At 46.6% G+C, this 16,442-nt stretch overlaps 1 protein-coding gene across 1 annotated transcript in view; it reads left to right on the top strand.

Moving 5' to 3' along the window:
- LOC115479553 (aldehyde dehydrogenase, mitochondrial-like) overlaps positions 1-16,442 on the top strand; it is a 79,907-nt gene that overhangs the window by 49,399 nt on the left and 14,066 nt on the right. Inside the window, exons 6-9 of the mRNA XM_030217522.1 lie at positions 1,239-1,367; positions 2,706-2,819; positions 3,818-3,917; positions 14,339-14,523. Of these exons, the coding sequence (XP_030073382.1) occupies positions 1,239-1,367; positions 2,706-2,819; positions 3,818-3,917; positions 14,339-14,523 (528 nt within the window). The remainder of the gene's footprint in view (positions 1-1,238; positions 1,368-2,705; positions 2,820-3,817; positions 3,918-14,338; positions 14,524-16,442) is intronic.

Here is a 16,442-nt window from a genome sequence, read left to right as displayed (position 1 = left end):
CATGTAGAATCTCCAATAGTAGCAACATTCCATGTAGAATCTCCAATAGTATCTATTTTATTTTTGTTACATTTGTACCCCGCGCTGTCCCACTCATGGCAGGCTCAATGCGGCTTACATGGGGCAATGGAGGGTTAAGTGACTTGCCCAGACTCACAAGGAGCTGCCTGTGCGTGAAGTGGGAATCAAACTCAGTTCCTCAGGACCAAAGTCCACCACCCTAACCACTAGGCCACTCCTCCACTGCTGTTATCTGGATTATCTCTGCAGAGTATCTGGATAGCAGCTGGCACTAAATATTCTGGTACACGTTTAAGCGCCGTGGCCAGTGTTTCAAAGAAACACGGACTGCAGATTTTAGATAATTTTGCCAGTTTTTATGCCTAAGCTACGGCCGATGGCACAGGAATAATTGATGGTGATGTTGGTCATAGGGGCAGGGCTTGATTTGTCACCTCCCTTCATAGCAATGGGCAAGTATCCCCTACAACTCATTTAGGAGGCAATTTTCAAATGTCTGCACTGCAACAAAGGAAACACGTACTTCTTATCCACGGGCTTTGCACCAGCTCTGCGGTATCTTGACTTAAAATTTCCCCACAGGTACAAAATACATGTGACCAATTGCGCCTGCTTTATCAGTAGGTAGAATTTTGCAGAGAAACTGCAGCACAGAGTTGTAAATGCGATCTAATCCCCCCTCCCCCCCCAAGCCAAATGTGCTTCCTTTTGATGTAACTGAAAGTGTGTTCCTTGATCGTAGCATGTATATACTTAAACCACATCGAGTGAGGGCAGTTTTCAGATAGCCCGTTTAATGCAATTAAAACACTACCCGTGTAAATTTTTATTTGTAGCATTTGTATCCCACATTTTCCCACCAATTTGCAGGCTCAATGTGGCTTACGGTTGCCGTAATGGCGGTTGCCATTTCCGGGTAACAGAATTACAACTGGTCTTGCGTTAGGGTGTAAACATACATTGTAACATACATGGTACATACATGGAACATAACATATATCGAACAGATCATGGTATATATATATATATATATATATATACCATGTGTATACATGCATGGTAAAGAAGAATATCTTATTGTATAGCATGAAGGATCCTGATTAATAAATTGGATTGTAACATACATTAGGTCGTTGACTAGAGAAAAGTGTCCTTTAAGTCCCTTGGTTTGCATTACATTTTTAAAAGGGGGTTGGGTCTCTTGTGCCTTCTTGCAGTGGAATTACCCCCTGGTGTTGCTTGCCTATAAGCTTGGTCCGGCTTTGGCCACGGGAAACGTGGTTGTGATGAAGATGTCAGAACAGACTCCCCTGACTTCTCTTTATGTGGCCAGCCTTGTCAAAGAGGTGAGAGCATGAGCAACCAGTAACACAGCACCTGTGTAGCTTCATGGACAGTTAACAAATACTGCTGATGGGCACAGTACAAGAGATTTCTATATATGGTTGTTGGGAGCAGGGCATAGCCAGACAACAGATTTTGGGTGGGCCTAGGCAAGAATTGGGTGGGCACCAAGTGTTCTCCCCCCCCCCCCCCAAAAAAAAATGATCTCAGCTGGTGGGAAAACGCTTCTTTCCACCTTGGCAGCAGGCATGCACTGAAAACTGAGCATGCGCAGGTGCCGGTGTCATGGAGAATAGCGTTTTCGTTACCATCAGGGGAAAATCTTCAGCTGGCGGAGCTTGGGATTCCCACCAGTTACCACTAAACATGTGCTACTGTTGGGTGGGCCTGAGCCATAAATGGGTGGGCCATGGCCCACCCAAGCCCACCTGTGGCTACACCACTGGTTGTGGGAGTAAAGCATTTATCTGGAAGAAAAGATCAATCTCAGTTGGATTTTAAAGGTACTGAAAGATGATGCAAGTTGGTTAAGGTCAGACATCGTCGGTGTAAAAAAAAAAATATTGAACCCATGTCCCAAATCTGAATCATGGTTCAGTGCTCTAACTGCTATGCTGGTCCTCCCTAAAGCAAAAGGTTTCTATAAAGGTCAGTCAGTGTGTGTTATTGACCCTGGCGGTTACCTCCTGTTTTGGGGATTCCAGTTCAGCCAGAATCAGGACTGGGATCCTGGTGGGCTTTCTGTTTTATATATCTTTCCACCCAACTGCAGTCCAGCTGTTGCAGTGATGGTTTTGGGCGAGGACAGTGCATGAAGATCCTTTAGGAATCCTGCAGCCACAGGCCCTCAGTCAAGCCATTAGGTGCAGAATTACCTTTTAAGCAGTGTCCATGACTCCATCTTCCCTCTCTCCCCCTACTACCTGTTGTGGAGGCGGGTTGTGAACACTGCCTTTGCAGCGTCCCAGCCTACTTGGGATCAAACTTGGGGACATGTGCACGGCAGCACCTGGCTAGGCCCCAAAAGTCAGTTTATGATAAATATATTTCTCATTCCTAGGGCTATTTGCTTGTTGATACTAACTGATTCTCTTTATCAGCTGGGGACTAGGAATTTCAAGATCAAGGTTTAGAACCAAGTACAGTTAAGGTACAATAAGATTCCTAAACATTGAGTGAAATCTTTATTGGGTTGCGTTGTGTTTGTATTTGTTTCTGGAGCTTTTGGTTTGCAGCAGTCATTAGATAAAATCAGGGGGAGGGTGGGGGTTCACTGTTTCATGATGACAATGAGTATTGCTGCATGGTAATGATAGTAACTTAGTTATATATATCTACAGGCTGGATTTCCACCAGGTGTTGTGAATACTATCCCTGGAAAGGGATCTATCGTGGGAGCTGCCATTGTTTCCCATATGGATGTGGATCTAGTTTCATTCACAGGCTCCACTGAGGTAAGAAAGTGGGCCTCATTAGAAACACTGGAAAGGCAGGAGCCTGTGTGTGTATTTTGCAGCCCAGAATTGCATCATAGGTTGCTGGATTTGAAGAAAAATTCATGTTTGTTTCTTTCCATTTGTAGTATTGAGACTTTCCATAAGCCAGGAAATTTATACATCTCTGTCCTCTCACAAGGTGTTCTTAAAATGGTTTTACTTTCTGTGGAAAACCAAGAGCAGGAACCAGTTTCTTAAGAAGTTTTGATATCAGTTTGCTGCTGACCTAATTCTGGACATAAAAAAAATAAGTCTAACAGGCTGCCTGGGAAGTTGACGGGACAGGTAGATACGTGTGGAATGTGCGAAGACGAATACTTTATATAAGGGTGGGTAATGAAGGAGGGAAGGGGATTGAGGAAGTGGTGTATTTGGAGGCCCAAATTATATAGTTTTGAATTACTACAAATGATTACAGCATTGGAATGTTAATTATAATTGTTGCTAGCTGACGGGGTCAGTGAGATAATAAGATGGGGAGACCATGAGATGGGAGGGGAATCCCCTATGTACTGTTCTTTCCTGCACAACATATGGTCTTATTCTTGTTTTGCTGTTGCATTTATAGCCTAATTGAGCAGCGGGATGTTATTGCCTAATAAAGTCAATCCATTAGAAGGAAGTACAATGTTCTAATGTTAAAATGTTGAAGCGTAAACAGAGGGAGGAAATGGGGGGGGGGGGGGGGGATAAAACGATAAAAGTTTGATGACTGTACGTAGCAAATTGCCTTATTTGTTTATCTGTGTTTTGAAGTGTCATCGATAAAAACGTTGAAAGATAAAAAAAAATAAGTCAACTGCAAAGAAAGCAAACTCTTAGTATTGTGGTTTCCTGTCTGTAAAAAAATGTATTCAAGCAGCGACCTGATCTGTGCTTTTGTACATAGTCTTGGGAAGTGGAAAGCCTGTTTTGTGTGTGAGCTCGTGCACTGAAAGTTTCCTTCTTCATTACAGGTTGGTCAACGCATCCAGCAGGCCGGGAGCAGTAATCTGAAGAAACTGATCTTGGAGCTTAGTGGGAAAAGTCCAACTATTATCATGTCTGATGCAGATTGTAAGAGTTCACTTATATCAGCATTGGGCACCTGTGTCTCCCATTATGTTCCCTTTTTAAATCTTTCCTATTACGGAGGAAAAAATGTCAAACAAAGGTAGAGGTCACAGGGTTAAAAAAAAAAAACAAACAAAAACTAGGCAGAAGCTGGTTTGAGGACTATTTTTAAAGCTGCTTGCATTTCTGCAAAGCCCATGGGTCCTCCCTCACCCGAAGACTTTATAATGATTTTTATGTAGAAACTAGTAAAAAAGGCCCGCTTCTGACACAAACGAAACGGGCGCTAGCAAGGCTTTGGTTGGTTTTGAGTGTATGGGAATGACGGCTGCATTGGAGAGTGGAAACAGAGATTACCCAATGACAATCCGATTTGTTGAGTGTCATTGCTCCGCCCTCAACGTCATCACGTTGTGACACAGGGGTGGGGCAGACACTCATGCAATCTTGCAACTACAGATTTAGAACGTTGGAGGTGCCTTTTATATATAGAGATACACTTCCGTAGTGTCAGCTCCAGACCATGCCCTACAAGTGGTTATATGTCCTCCTACCAGCAGATGGCGAGACTGAGACAAACTGTGAAGCCCTATACCCTTCAGTGTTTCTCAGTCTCCTCAGCAGGTGGTAGGTAGGTGCTGTGGGCTCTGTGTTTCTTTATGCCTTAATAAAAAAAAAAAAGAGAGAGAAATCCCGTGGAAGCTTTATTGGAACAACAGATTTAGAGGCTTGTTGGGGAGTAAAAAATAACGGACAAGAGCTACAGGCTCACAAAACAATAAAAAATAAAATAAAATACCAAAATATCTAAATAGATCCCAAGCAAGTGATTTTACCTCAGGGTTTTGCTGCTGCTCAACGGCCTCTGGAACCTGCCAGTCTGGTTTTGTGTTAGTCCATGGGGGTGCACACTGTAGTGTGAGTCCCTCTTCCCTTTGTTGGCCCCCCCTCCTTACCTGACCTTTGATTCTGGGTCTGCCTCGGCTCCCTCTCCTATTCGCAGACAGGGTTCCTTCAGGCAGCCCTGTGGGGACCCAGAGATTCCACTGGTTTTGCGCAACTTGCCCTTTAAGCAAAAAAACCCAAAAAAATAGCACAAGAGGAGCGTGCATCAGACAGCGGAGGGTTTAGTGACTGGTCTTACCTCCTGCTGGTCTCAGGGAACCGATCCCACTCTGGGCATGGTCAGCAGGTGAGTGCTGCAAGAGGAGTTTGCGACCTGCTTCTTGCCTTTTCTCTAGATGGCTGTTTCTATGACTAAAGCGTGCCACTGCGTGGCCTGTCAGGCATCAGGCCATTGCCAGGTTTGTGAAGAGACCTCTGGTGGGGAGCCTTCACCTGGGATGACTCCGGTCCATTGGGTTCCAGTTCATCTGTAGGGCTGGAACCCAGGGAGACCATGGTGGAGGGGAGGGGAGTGTGGAGTGTGTTCAAGTTGAGGTGCTTGGCCTCCTGGCTCAGTCACAGGTTCTCCCCTTTGAACAGTGGCAGTCGGTCGTTGGTGTTTGAGGTTTTTTCTCAGTTTGTCTTGCTTATTGTCTTAAGCACAGTGGGGCCAGTCTTGCATAGAGCATAAGTTACTTTTCGGAGCGGGGTGTCTTTGGGAGCTAAATGACCCTGCCAAGCTTCATTCTTTCAGGAAGCGGTGGAGGACCTCTCAGCCCCTCTGCTGTTGGAGGAGGAGCTCATCAAGGAGGATGAGTGGGCTTGAGGAGTCCTGGAAGAGGACTTAGAGCTGGGGGATGATACTTCTATGATCCATCTTATTCAGCAGTAGGAGCTCCCCTGGTTGACTGCCCAAGTTATGCACTGCCTGGAATTGCAGGATGAGCAACCAGTGGGTCCCCGTAAAGGGGACCCTGTGCTCAAGGGCACCCATCTGCCTCCCAAGGTGTTCCTGTACAACAAGGATCTTAAAGAGCTTGTGGTGATGCAGTGGCAACAGCCGGCTGCTCTGCTCTGCATGGCATGGGCTATGGCCTAGTTGTATCGCTTATCTGTAGAGGATCGAGGCGGTTCAGAGCTCCTAAAGTGGATGTGTTGGTCACGGAAGTGACTAAGAAGACTGCAGTGCCTGTGAAAGACGGGATAACTCTCAAGGATCTGCAGGATCAGTGCTTGGAGGTGCTTCTTAAGCACTACTTTGAGATGTCGGCCTTGGCCCTGCAAGTCACCATTTGTGGTGGTTATGTGGTTAGGGTGTGCTTTCATTGGGCCGAAAACCTTCCAGATGTTTCAGGTGAGAGGTCGGAAGACCTAGCTAGAGATGGATGTGGTCTTTTTGTCTGATCTCCTTTATGATCTGGTCAGGGCCTTGGCTAAAAATCTGGCTCGCTCCATGACAAAGCATCAGCTTCGAACTTGCTCGGCTTCCCGTGGTGCTTCACAGGGGCAATCTTGGGATGTTCGATGCTCCCGGTTTTCCTGTTTTTGCTAGAATCTCCAAGGGCCAGGTATCAGCCCTTTCAGGTCTTTTAGGGAGGACATCGAGGAGGCCGGGACAGAGTCCTTAGGGCCAGGGGAGCTCCCCATGCTGCCCAATGAAGGTTTGTGAGCCCACTCTTTGTGGGCCCCCATAGGGGGCTGTTTGCGGCATTTTTACCAGAGGTGAGTCCACATCACGTCCGACCAGTGGGTGATGGACCTGTTGCAAGATGTTTACCTCCTGGAGTTTTGCCATCCTCTGCAGGAGCAGTTTCTGCTGTCTCCGTGTGGCTCACAGACAAAGGGGCAGCAGCTGTTCGAGACACATTTCACCATCATTTGGAGTTGCGGGCAATCGATTTAGTGCTTCCGGACGAGATGAGTTCTAGTAGGTATTCCATCTATTTTGTGGTTCCCAAGAAGGAGGGCTCATTTTGTCCCATTTTGCACCTCAAGGGTGTCAACAGGGCCCTCCAGGTTTCATCGTTTTGTATGGAGACCCCGAAATTCGTGATTGTGGCTGTACGCAAGGACGAGTTTCTCACAGCATTGGACTTTTCCAAGGCTTACCTACACATTCCTATTCATCCGGACCATCACAAATTCTTGCACTCTGTGATACTGGGACAGCACTACCAGTTCTGGGTGCTTCCATTCGGTTTGGCCACAGCACCCAGGACACTCACCAAGGTGACTATGGAGGCGGCACACCTCTGCAAGGAGGGGGTGTTGGTGCACCTCTACCTGGATGATTGGTTGATCAGAGCCATGTCTCACAAGGAGAGTCTGCGGTTCACAGCTCGTGTGGTGTCCCTGTTGCAGCATCTTGGCTGGGTGGTCAACAAGGCCAAGAGTCGGATTCAGACCACCCAATCCCTGGAGTATCTGGATGTCAGGCAGTGAGCAAGGTATTCCTGCCTCAGTCCCGAATGCTGAAGCTTCAAGTCCAAGTGCAGGTTTTGATGTGTCGTCACCCCTCCCATCTGCATACAGTATTCTATAGGTGCTCTGTTTGATGGCGGCGACAATCAAAGTGGTGCTGTGGGCCCACTTATGTCCTCTGCAGAGGTCCTTGCTATCCTTCTGGTCTCTGATGTTGTGTGACCTTCGGACTCTGCTTCCTTTGTGCAGGGCGGTGAGTAGCAGACTGCATTGGTGGCTGGACCTGGCTCATCTGTTGGCTAGGATGCCGCTGGAGACCCCAGCTTGCAGTCTGGTGATGACAGATGTCATCCTCCTTGGCTACGGAGAGCACTGTCTCAGCCACTTGGCTCAGAGCCGGTAGTCACCAGAGGAAGCTCTGTGGTACATCAACTGTCTAGAGACCAGGGTCATTTGTTTAGCTCTGGTCATAGGTGCCGACTCCGTAGGTGCTGTGGGTGCTCGAGCACCCCCAATATTTTCCCGCCAGAAGTTCCCAGCCAGCCCGACCTACCCACCCTCGGCCTCAACAGTCCTCCGTCCACTCCTTGCCTTCCTGCCGCCCAGAATTTAAAACTCATCTTTCTTACCTCGGGTCCCGGTGGCAGCAGTGAAAGGTGAGCAGGCTCGGTGCTTCAGCCTTCCCTTCTCTCTCAGCTCTGGTCCCGCCCTCATTTCCTGTTTCCGCAAGGACGGGACCAGAGCTGAGAGAGAAGGGAAGGCTGAAGCGCTGAGCCTGCTCGCCTTTCACTGCTGCACCAGGACCTGAGGTAAGAAAGATGAGTTTTAAATTCTGGGCGGCAGGAAGGCGAGGAGTGGATGGAGGACTGTTGTGGAAGAAGAGGTCGGGCTGGGGTTGGGACTGGCACTCGGAGGAGAAGGAGAGGGAGGGAGGGAGGGAGGGGGCCTGGAACTTGGAGGAGAGGGAGACCTGGAACTTGGAGGAGAGGAGATGGGGGAGGGGGGGAAATGCACCACCTGTAAAAAAATCAAAAATTTTCAGCACCCCCAATCATTTTGAAAAGTTGGCTCCTATGGCTCTGGTGGTCTTTCAACCTCTTCTGGAGCACAAAGTGGTCTGGGTTCTCTCAGGCAATGCCATGGCAGTGGCATACATGAATCATCAGGGGGGCCGCAGGAGCCAGGGACCTAGCACTTGAGGCAGCCATTTTGTTGTCCTGGGTAGAAACTCATCTCCTTCAGATCTCTGTTTAACATGCGGCTGGCGTGTCGAACGTACAGGAGGATTTCCTCAGTCGCACCCTTCTCAATCTGGGGGAATGATCTTTCTGCGGAGGCTTTTCTCTCTCTGGTCCTCCGGTTGGAACCCCAATCATGGATCTCATGGCCACAGCTCAGAAGGCCAAGGTGGAATGTTTCTTCAGTGAGCAGAAGCAGCTGATGTCAGAGGGCCTCCCTCGTTGCACTGGTTCAACAATGGCCACAGAACAGGCTGTATCAAGGCCCGGTGGCCATGCCAGATACAGCTCAATTGTCACTTATGGCGTGGCATTTGAACTGGAGAGGTTGTTGAAGTGCAGTTTTTCGGCGGCTGTTATTTCTATGTTGAGTACAAGGAAGAGATCTACTTCGCTAGCCTATGTCAGGGTCTGGCGCATTTTTCAGGACTGGTGTTTTCGTCTGCAGGGTGGTACCTCGGTGGTCCTCCATTGTTTGAATGTCCAGACTCAGAAAGACTCTGGGCAAGTCACTTAACCCTCCATTGCCCCTGGTACAAAATACGTACCCGAATATATGTAAATCGCTTTGAATGTAGTTGCAAAAACCTCAGAAAGGCAGTATATCAAGTCCCATTTCCCCTTCCCTTTGGGGCGGCAGTTCTGGAGCAAGGATTGGCTGTCTCCCGACCTTGGTGAGTACTACTCTGCTACTTCCCACTCATAGGTCATGGTCTGGAGCTGACGCTAAGGAAGGAGAAATTAGATCTTACCTGCTAATTTACTTTCCTTTAGTCGCTCCAGACTAGTTTGAGTCTGCTATTTAGAGATTCATCATGATGTGAGATTTTGCTGCTAGAAGAGTAGCAGGAGGTGGAACTTGGCTGGTTTCTGGTGGGTCAGAGAACCCTGTTTGATTTATGAATTCCTCAACTTACAATTCAAAAAAAAATGAATGAGACACAAACCAGGATAAATCTCAGACAAGTGTTGTTCCTAGTTTGATCCTGGTTGTTCCGGTTCCCCATGGGGTTCTTTAGGGGGATCTGTTCATCGTTTCTTCAGGTTGCTTTTTCAATAGAAATATTGAAGTGTACAGGGCTTCATAGCACCAAGTATAACCACTTCACAGTCTGTCTGTCTGTCTCCCCATCTGCTGGTAGGAGAACATATACCCTCTCATAGGGCATGGTCTGGAGTGACCAAATTAGCAGGTAAAACCTGATTTCTCCATGCTTTTACTTTAACGTTCGTCTACATAAAAGTGCCTGCAACCATTTACTCCTGCTAATTTGCATAGGTAGTTTTCTGGCAAAAAGACATTCATATTTTTAAAAAATTCAAAAGTAGGCATTTATTTATTTATTGCATTTGTATCCCACATTTTCCCACCTTTTTGTGGGCTCAGTGTGGCTTACAATAAGATATGAATAATAGAAATACATTTGTTACAACTTGGTTATGGATTACATTGTGCAGAGTTGTGCGAGACATTCGAATATCATTAGGAATATAGCAATGGGACATCAACATAGAAACATTGGAAGGAGACAATGGGAAGCTAAAAGGGCAGTGTTAGACACAAAGACATATGGTGTACATAGTTCCGTGAATAAATGTATGATTGACTGGATTATGGGATGAGGGATCAGAAGTGGATGTATGTTGCATTGATGAACAGTGAGTATGGACTCTATGTGTTTTGGCTCTTTCCGTAAGTTTGTTCAAACAGGTGAGTCTTCAGTAATTTACGGAAGGAAGCTTGTTCGTTAATCACTCTTAGGTTGCGCGGTAGTGTATTCCAAGACTGCGTGCTCATGTGGGAAAAGGTTGACGCGTGTAGCGTCTTGTATTTCAGGCCCTTGCAAGTGGGGAAGTGGAGGTTGAGGTGTGTTCGGGATGATCTTTTAGCATTTCTGGGTGGTAGGTCTATTAAATCAGACATGTACGCTGGGGCTTCGCCGTAAATGATCTTATGGACTAGTGTGCAAACTTTAAAAGTAACGCGTTCCTTAAGTGGAAGCCAATGTAATTTCTCTCGTAGTGGTTTTGCCCTTTCATATCTTGGTTTTCTGAAGATGAGCCTGGCTGCTGTGTTCTGGGCTGTTTGAAGTTTCCTCAGTATTTGCTCTTTGCAGCCTGCGTATAGTAAGTTGCAGTAATCCAGATGGCTGAGGACGAGGGATTGCACTAGGCTGCGGAAGACGAATCTTGGGAAGAATGGTCTTATCCTTTTCAATTTAGCTAGCCCATGAAACCAAGAATACAAAAAAATAGGGTACCTAAGCACATATATATAGGTTGGGCAATTTATCTGAAAGCCCATTTCCACTGGTAAAGCACTGTATTAACCTGTGGAAATGACTTTTAAAATCACCCTCCCTCTGCCTAAGAAACCAAATTAAACAAGGATAAACTAGCCTCAAGTTCATAGATCACATTACAAAATGAAAAAAAAGAGAGAAAAGAAAGGAATGATTATTTTTAAAAAAGATTATTTTTTTTTACGTTTTCTTTCAATTTATTTAAATTTACATTGTCCGTGGGGGAGGAGAGGAGTGTACTGGGGGTGGGGTGTTTTGGGTAGTAGGTTGGGGTAGGGCATTTGGGAGGAAGGGAATGAATTGGGGAGATGTTTCCATTTTGTATTAATTGATATACTTATGGAACACATTAAGCTGGCATGTAATTTTCTGATATTTTACTTTCCTGTACAGTGGTTTCTTCATTCAATAAAAGAAATTTAAATAGATTTATTTAAATTTCTGGATTTAAACATGGAAAAGCATTTGAAGGCATATTTTCAAAGCACTTAGACAAAGTTATACAGAGGCGTATTTTTAAAGCACTTAGACTTACAAAGTTCCATAGTAACCTATGGAACTCTTTAAATCTAAATGCTTTGAAAATGAGCCCCTCATGTACTGTAAGGTGACTTGATAGCTAGCTTTCATATATAATTATTTGTTTTCTTGATATCTACAGTGAATATGCACAATAGATTTACATGCTTTGGAGACCCAGTATATTAATTTATCCACAATGTATATTCATGAGATGTGCCTTCGGCACCTAACCTCTACACCTCTACCCAGGAAATCTAGACTGCCCAACTTGACATTTCGTTCTTTAGATTGTAAGCTCCTTTGAGCAGGGACCGTCCTTCTCTATTTATTTTGTACAGCGCTGCGTAACCCTAGTAGCGCTCTAGAAATGTTAAGTAGTAGTAGTAGTAAGTAGTAGGATCACCGGGGCAAGTTTAGGAACACCGATGCAGAAGCAATTATAGGGAGATGATTGATGTATCTGGTACGGGGCGGGGGACCTTTTCTGACATACCAAGAGTCCTCCAGAGATGAGCAGCTATGCTGAAGCTTCTTGGTATCAGTTGTTACTCTTGTGTAGCAATCTTTGAGCTCCTAGGAGACACATAATGCTCAAAAATGAATGCCCCCCCCCCCAAAAAAAGAAAAAAAATCTGCACTAATCCCTATTCTGCAAAGGGAACATGCGTAGTGCTGAATCCCATGCCAAGATTTATGGCTGCTGAAACCTGGTGTAAAGACCGATGCCTAAGTCAGGTGCACACCCGTTATTCTATAACTACATGCGTAACTTTTTGGAATGCTCCTGAGGATGTGCCCATCCCCCCTTTTGGGATATACACAATTGGAGTTAGGAACTCTGCCTTACAGAATAGCATGCAGCAGTGTTGCCCAAATTTGGGCACTATGGGGTCCTTTTACTAAGGTGCGCCGAAAAATGGCCTGCGCTGTTGTAGATGCAAGTATTGGATGTGCGCAGGTCCATTTTTTTAGAGCGCCTGTAAAAAATGCCTTTTTGGGGGGGCTGAAAATGGACGGGCAGCAAAATGAAAATTGGTGCGTGTCCATTTTGGGCCTGAGACCTTACTGCCACCCATTCACTTAGCGGTAAGGTCTCATGCATTAACCAGGCGGTAATTATCAGCGCACGTACAATGCCGATTACAGCACGGTTAGCGCCATGTGCCGGAAAATAAAATATACTGGATGCGCGTACAAAATGAAATTACTGCCCAGGCCAAGCGGTAGCCAGGCAGGTTAGTTCTGAATTGGTGCGCACAGGCACCTCCGTGGCTTTGTAAAAGGGCCCCATGTATGCAATCATACAAAGCTGACTCATCTGATACAGCACATGAGAGAACAGGAGAATTTGTGAGGGGGTGGGGAGGTCCTTTTTTAAATTTTTTGCTACATTTGTACCCTGCGCTTTCCCACTCATGGCAGGCTCAATGTGGCTTACATGGGGCAATGGAGGGTTAAGTGACTTGCCCAGAGTCACAAGGAGCTGCCTGTGCCTGAAGTGGGAATCGAACTCAGTTCCTCAGTTCCCCAGGACCAAAGTCCACCACCCTAACCACTAGGCCACTCCTCCACTGTTGCTACTATTTGAGATTCTACATGGATCACCAATGTGGCCGCGCAGGCTTCTGCTTCTGTGAGTCTGACGTCCTGCACGTACATGCAGGACGTCAGACTCACAGAAACAGAAGCCTGCGCAGCCTTCTACATGGAATGTTGCTAGTGGAATAGCAACATTCCATGTAGAATCTCCAATAGTAGCAACATTCCATGTAGAATCTCCAATAGTATCTATTTTATTTTTGTTACATTTGTACCCTGCGCTTTCCCACTCATGGCAGGCTCAATGCGGCTTACATGGGGCAATGGAGGGTTAAGTGACTTGCCCAGAGTCACAAGGAGCTGCCTGTGCCTGAAGTGGGAATCGAACTCAGTTCCTCAGTTCCCCAGGACCAAAGTCCACCACCAGGCCACTCCTCCACTGTTGCTACTATTTGAGATTCTACATGGATCACCAATGTGGCTGCGCAGGCTTCTGCTTCTGTGAGTCTGACGTCCTGCACGTATGTGCAGGACATCAGACTCTCACAGAAACAGAAGCCTGCGCAGCCTTCTACATGGAATGTTGCTAGTGGAATAGCAACATTCCATGTAGAATCTCCAATAATAGCAATATTCCATGTAGAATCTCCAATAGTATCTATTTTATTTTTGTTACATTTGTACCCTGCGCTTTCCCACTCATGGCAGGCTCAATGCGGCTTACATGGGGCAATGGAGGGTTAAGTGACTTGCCCAGAGTCACAAGGAGCTGCCTGTGCCTGAAGTGGGAATCGAACTCAGTTCCTCAGTTCCCCAGGACCAAAGTCCACCACCAGGCCACTCCTCCACTTTTGCTACTATTTGAGATTCTACATGGATCACCAATGTGGCCGCGCAGGTTTCTGCTTCTGTGAGTCTGACGTCCTGCACGTATGTGCAGGACATCAGACTCTCACAGAAACAGAAGCCTGCGCAGCCTTCTACATGGAATGTTGCTAGTGGAATAGCAACATTCCATGTAGAATCTCCAATAGTAGCAACATTCCGTGTAGAATCTCCAATAGTATCTATTTTATTTTTGTTACATTTGTACCCTGCGCTTTCCCACTCATGGCAGGCTCAATGCGGTTTACATGGGGCAATGGAGGGTTAAGTGACTTGCCCAGAGTCACAAGGAGCTGCCTGTGCCTGAAGTGGGAATCGAACTCAGTTCCTCAGTTCCCCAGGACCAAAGTCCACCACCCTAACCACTAGGCCACTCCTCCACTTTTTATATCTTTATTCAAACAATTTAGTATAAATATTGCCCTCATTGTGCCGGCAGTTTACTTTTTTTTTTTTTTTTGTACAGATGCCTGTCAGGCATAGATCTGGCAGAAAGACATGAGGATAAAGGAAATGATTCTTTTATAACTAATGAGCTCTGCAGGATCATAAGTGAATGTATTTATTTGCTCTTGTTTGAGGTGGCATGTTGAAAAATGCTTTGGCTTTTCTTTTCCTCTGCCCTCTTCAGTGGACTTGGCGGTTGAACAAGCCCACTTTGCTTCGTTCTTCAACCAAGGGCAGTGCTGCTGTGCGGGCTCTCGTATCTATGTACAGGAAGACATTTACCCAGAGTTCCTGGAGAGGAGCATTGAAAAAGCAAAAGCTACAATCGTGGGTGACCCATTTGACCTCAAAACACAACACGGACCTCAGGTCAGTATACAAAATTAATTGTCTGCTCCCCACCCTCAATCCCTCATTTGCCATTACTACAAGGCTGGAAAAGATCTGAACAAACGTGAGAGGGCACAATCTCTCAGCTAGGCAGAAACTGATTTTATGCCAGATAAAGATTCTTCATGGAGAACATTCCTGTCAGTGGCTAATGCCACAGCAGCAGAGCTAAAACATACAAAATTGAAGAGCAAAGGATTGGTGGATAAGATGATGTGGTTGAAACTGAGAGGAAAGTGCTGACCTAGGGATTTAAACAGAGCTTGGGAATTGAAATTACATTTCAAAACTAGATTTTAAGAAATGCTAAGGTATATTGTGGTAAATTTTGGTGGTTGGCCAGGAAGAGGGTGGGAAGTTTTCACTGGATCAGTACTTAAAGCTGGGTGAATGTCCTGGAGAGGAATAGGAGAGTAGGGGTGGGTAGGGGGTATTTACACCTGCATTAAGTGAGGGCAGTGTGGTAAAGACCTGTTAGTCATATTTTGAGGTATTTGTTAATGTGATGAAGCAAGGGCAGGTGGGCATCTTGGAGTACTATACAGCTGCATTTTGTAATATTTCATTTTTTGTGTGGTTGTGGATCTTTTTTTTTTAATAAGATTTCAGACCTAAAGCTAATTGAGTGATTAGAAGAGGAAAGGGGATGGGATTTGACAGACTGCATTTCTGTGATTACAGTCAAACTGGTTTACATTTTGTACCTGAGGCAATGGCAGGTTAAGTGACTTGTCCAGAGTCACAAGGAGCTGCAGTGGGAATTAAGCCCAGTTCCCCTGGTTCTCAGGCAACTGCACTAACCACTAAGCTACGCCTAGTAGGGTTTGGCCATGGTGGAGGGCCAGGATTCTGCTCCCCAAGTTGACTTGAGGTGGAACTGCTGTGGGAGCACCACTTCTTAAAAGCTCTAGGGAAACAGGGACATCCCAGCAACCAGTGGCGTCGCGAGGGCAGCTGACACCCGGGGCGGGTTGCCGCTGCGCACCCCCCCCCGGGTGCAGCGCGACGCACCCTCCCCCTCCGTAGTGCAACACCCCCCCCCGCCCGCGAGAACATACCTGGAAGGCGGTAGAGGGGCGGGCCAATCCGCCGAGAGCACGCCGCTGGGAGGGTGTCGGCGCCTCGCTGGTTCCTTGCTCTCTCTGCCCCGGAACAGGAAGTAACCTGTTCTGGGGCAGAGAGAGCAAGGAACCAGCGAGGCGCCGACACCCCCCAGCGGCGTGCACCCGGGGCGGACCGCCCCACCGCCCCCCCTTCCTATGCCACTGCCAGCAACTACTGAATGGTGACACCTAGTTTTCAAACGCTGGTCTAGTTTACCATGTTCTAGAGAGAGCCCCTGACCGAGGTCAGTCACCAGAATGGCTGGCCTTGGCCATTTGGAAGGGGATACAAATTCCCTGGAAAATGAGGGCTTGGGTACCAGAATTCCAGCCCTGGTTCTGATTTTGAGATGGAGGCCCATATGAGACAAGTTTTACACCTTCTGTGGCCTTTTTCAGCCTGACCACCCCTGTATATTAGAGCTATGAAGGGAGCAGTTAGTTAGAATGGTGCCTGACCTCCCATGTCCACACAACTTAGCTACTATCTCCCAATATGGCAAAAAAAAAAAAGCCTTCTCCAACCAGAAGTATTAATCAGGCAAAGCCAAACCCTAAGAAAGGAAGCAAGCAAATCACAGTCAGATATTGTTGCAGGAATTGGGATAGGAATTTGTGATGCTTCAGGAGTCAGACAGCACACACCAGAATGAGAGAGAAATCTTCTTTATTTGCCAGCAAACAAAGCAGGACATCAGTTCTAGCTCTCTTCTCCTCTCTTAGCTCTTTGTGTCTTTCTCTCAGCTCTCTGTGTCTTTGTCTCAGCTGCTTCTCTTCTTATGCTGTCTCTCCTGT

Source organism: Microcaecilia unicolor, chromosome 11, assembly GCF_901765095.1.
Source record: "Microcaecilia unicolor chromosome 11, aMicUni1.1, whole genome shotgun sequence".
NCBI lineage: Eukaryota > Metazoa > Chordata > Amphibia > Gymnophiona > Siphonopidae > Microcaecilia > Microcaecilia unicolor.
This window is presented reverse-complemented; position numbering and strand designations above follow the sequence as displayed.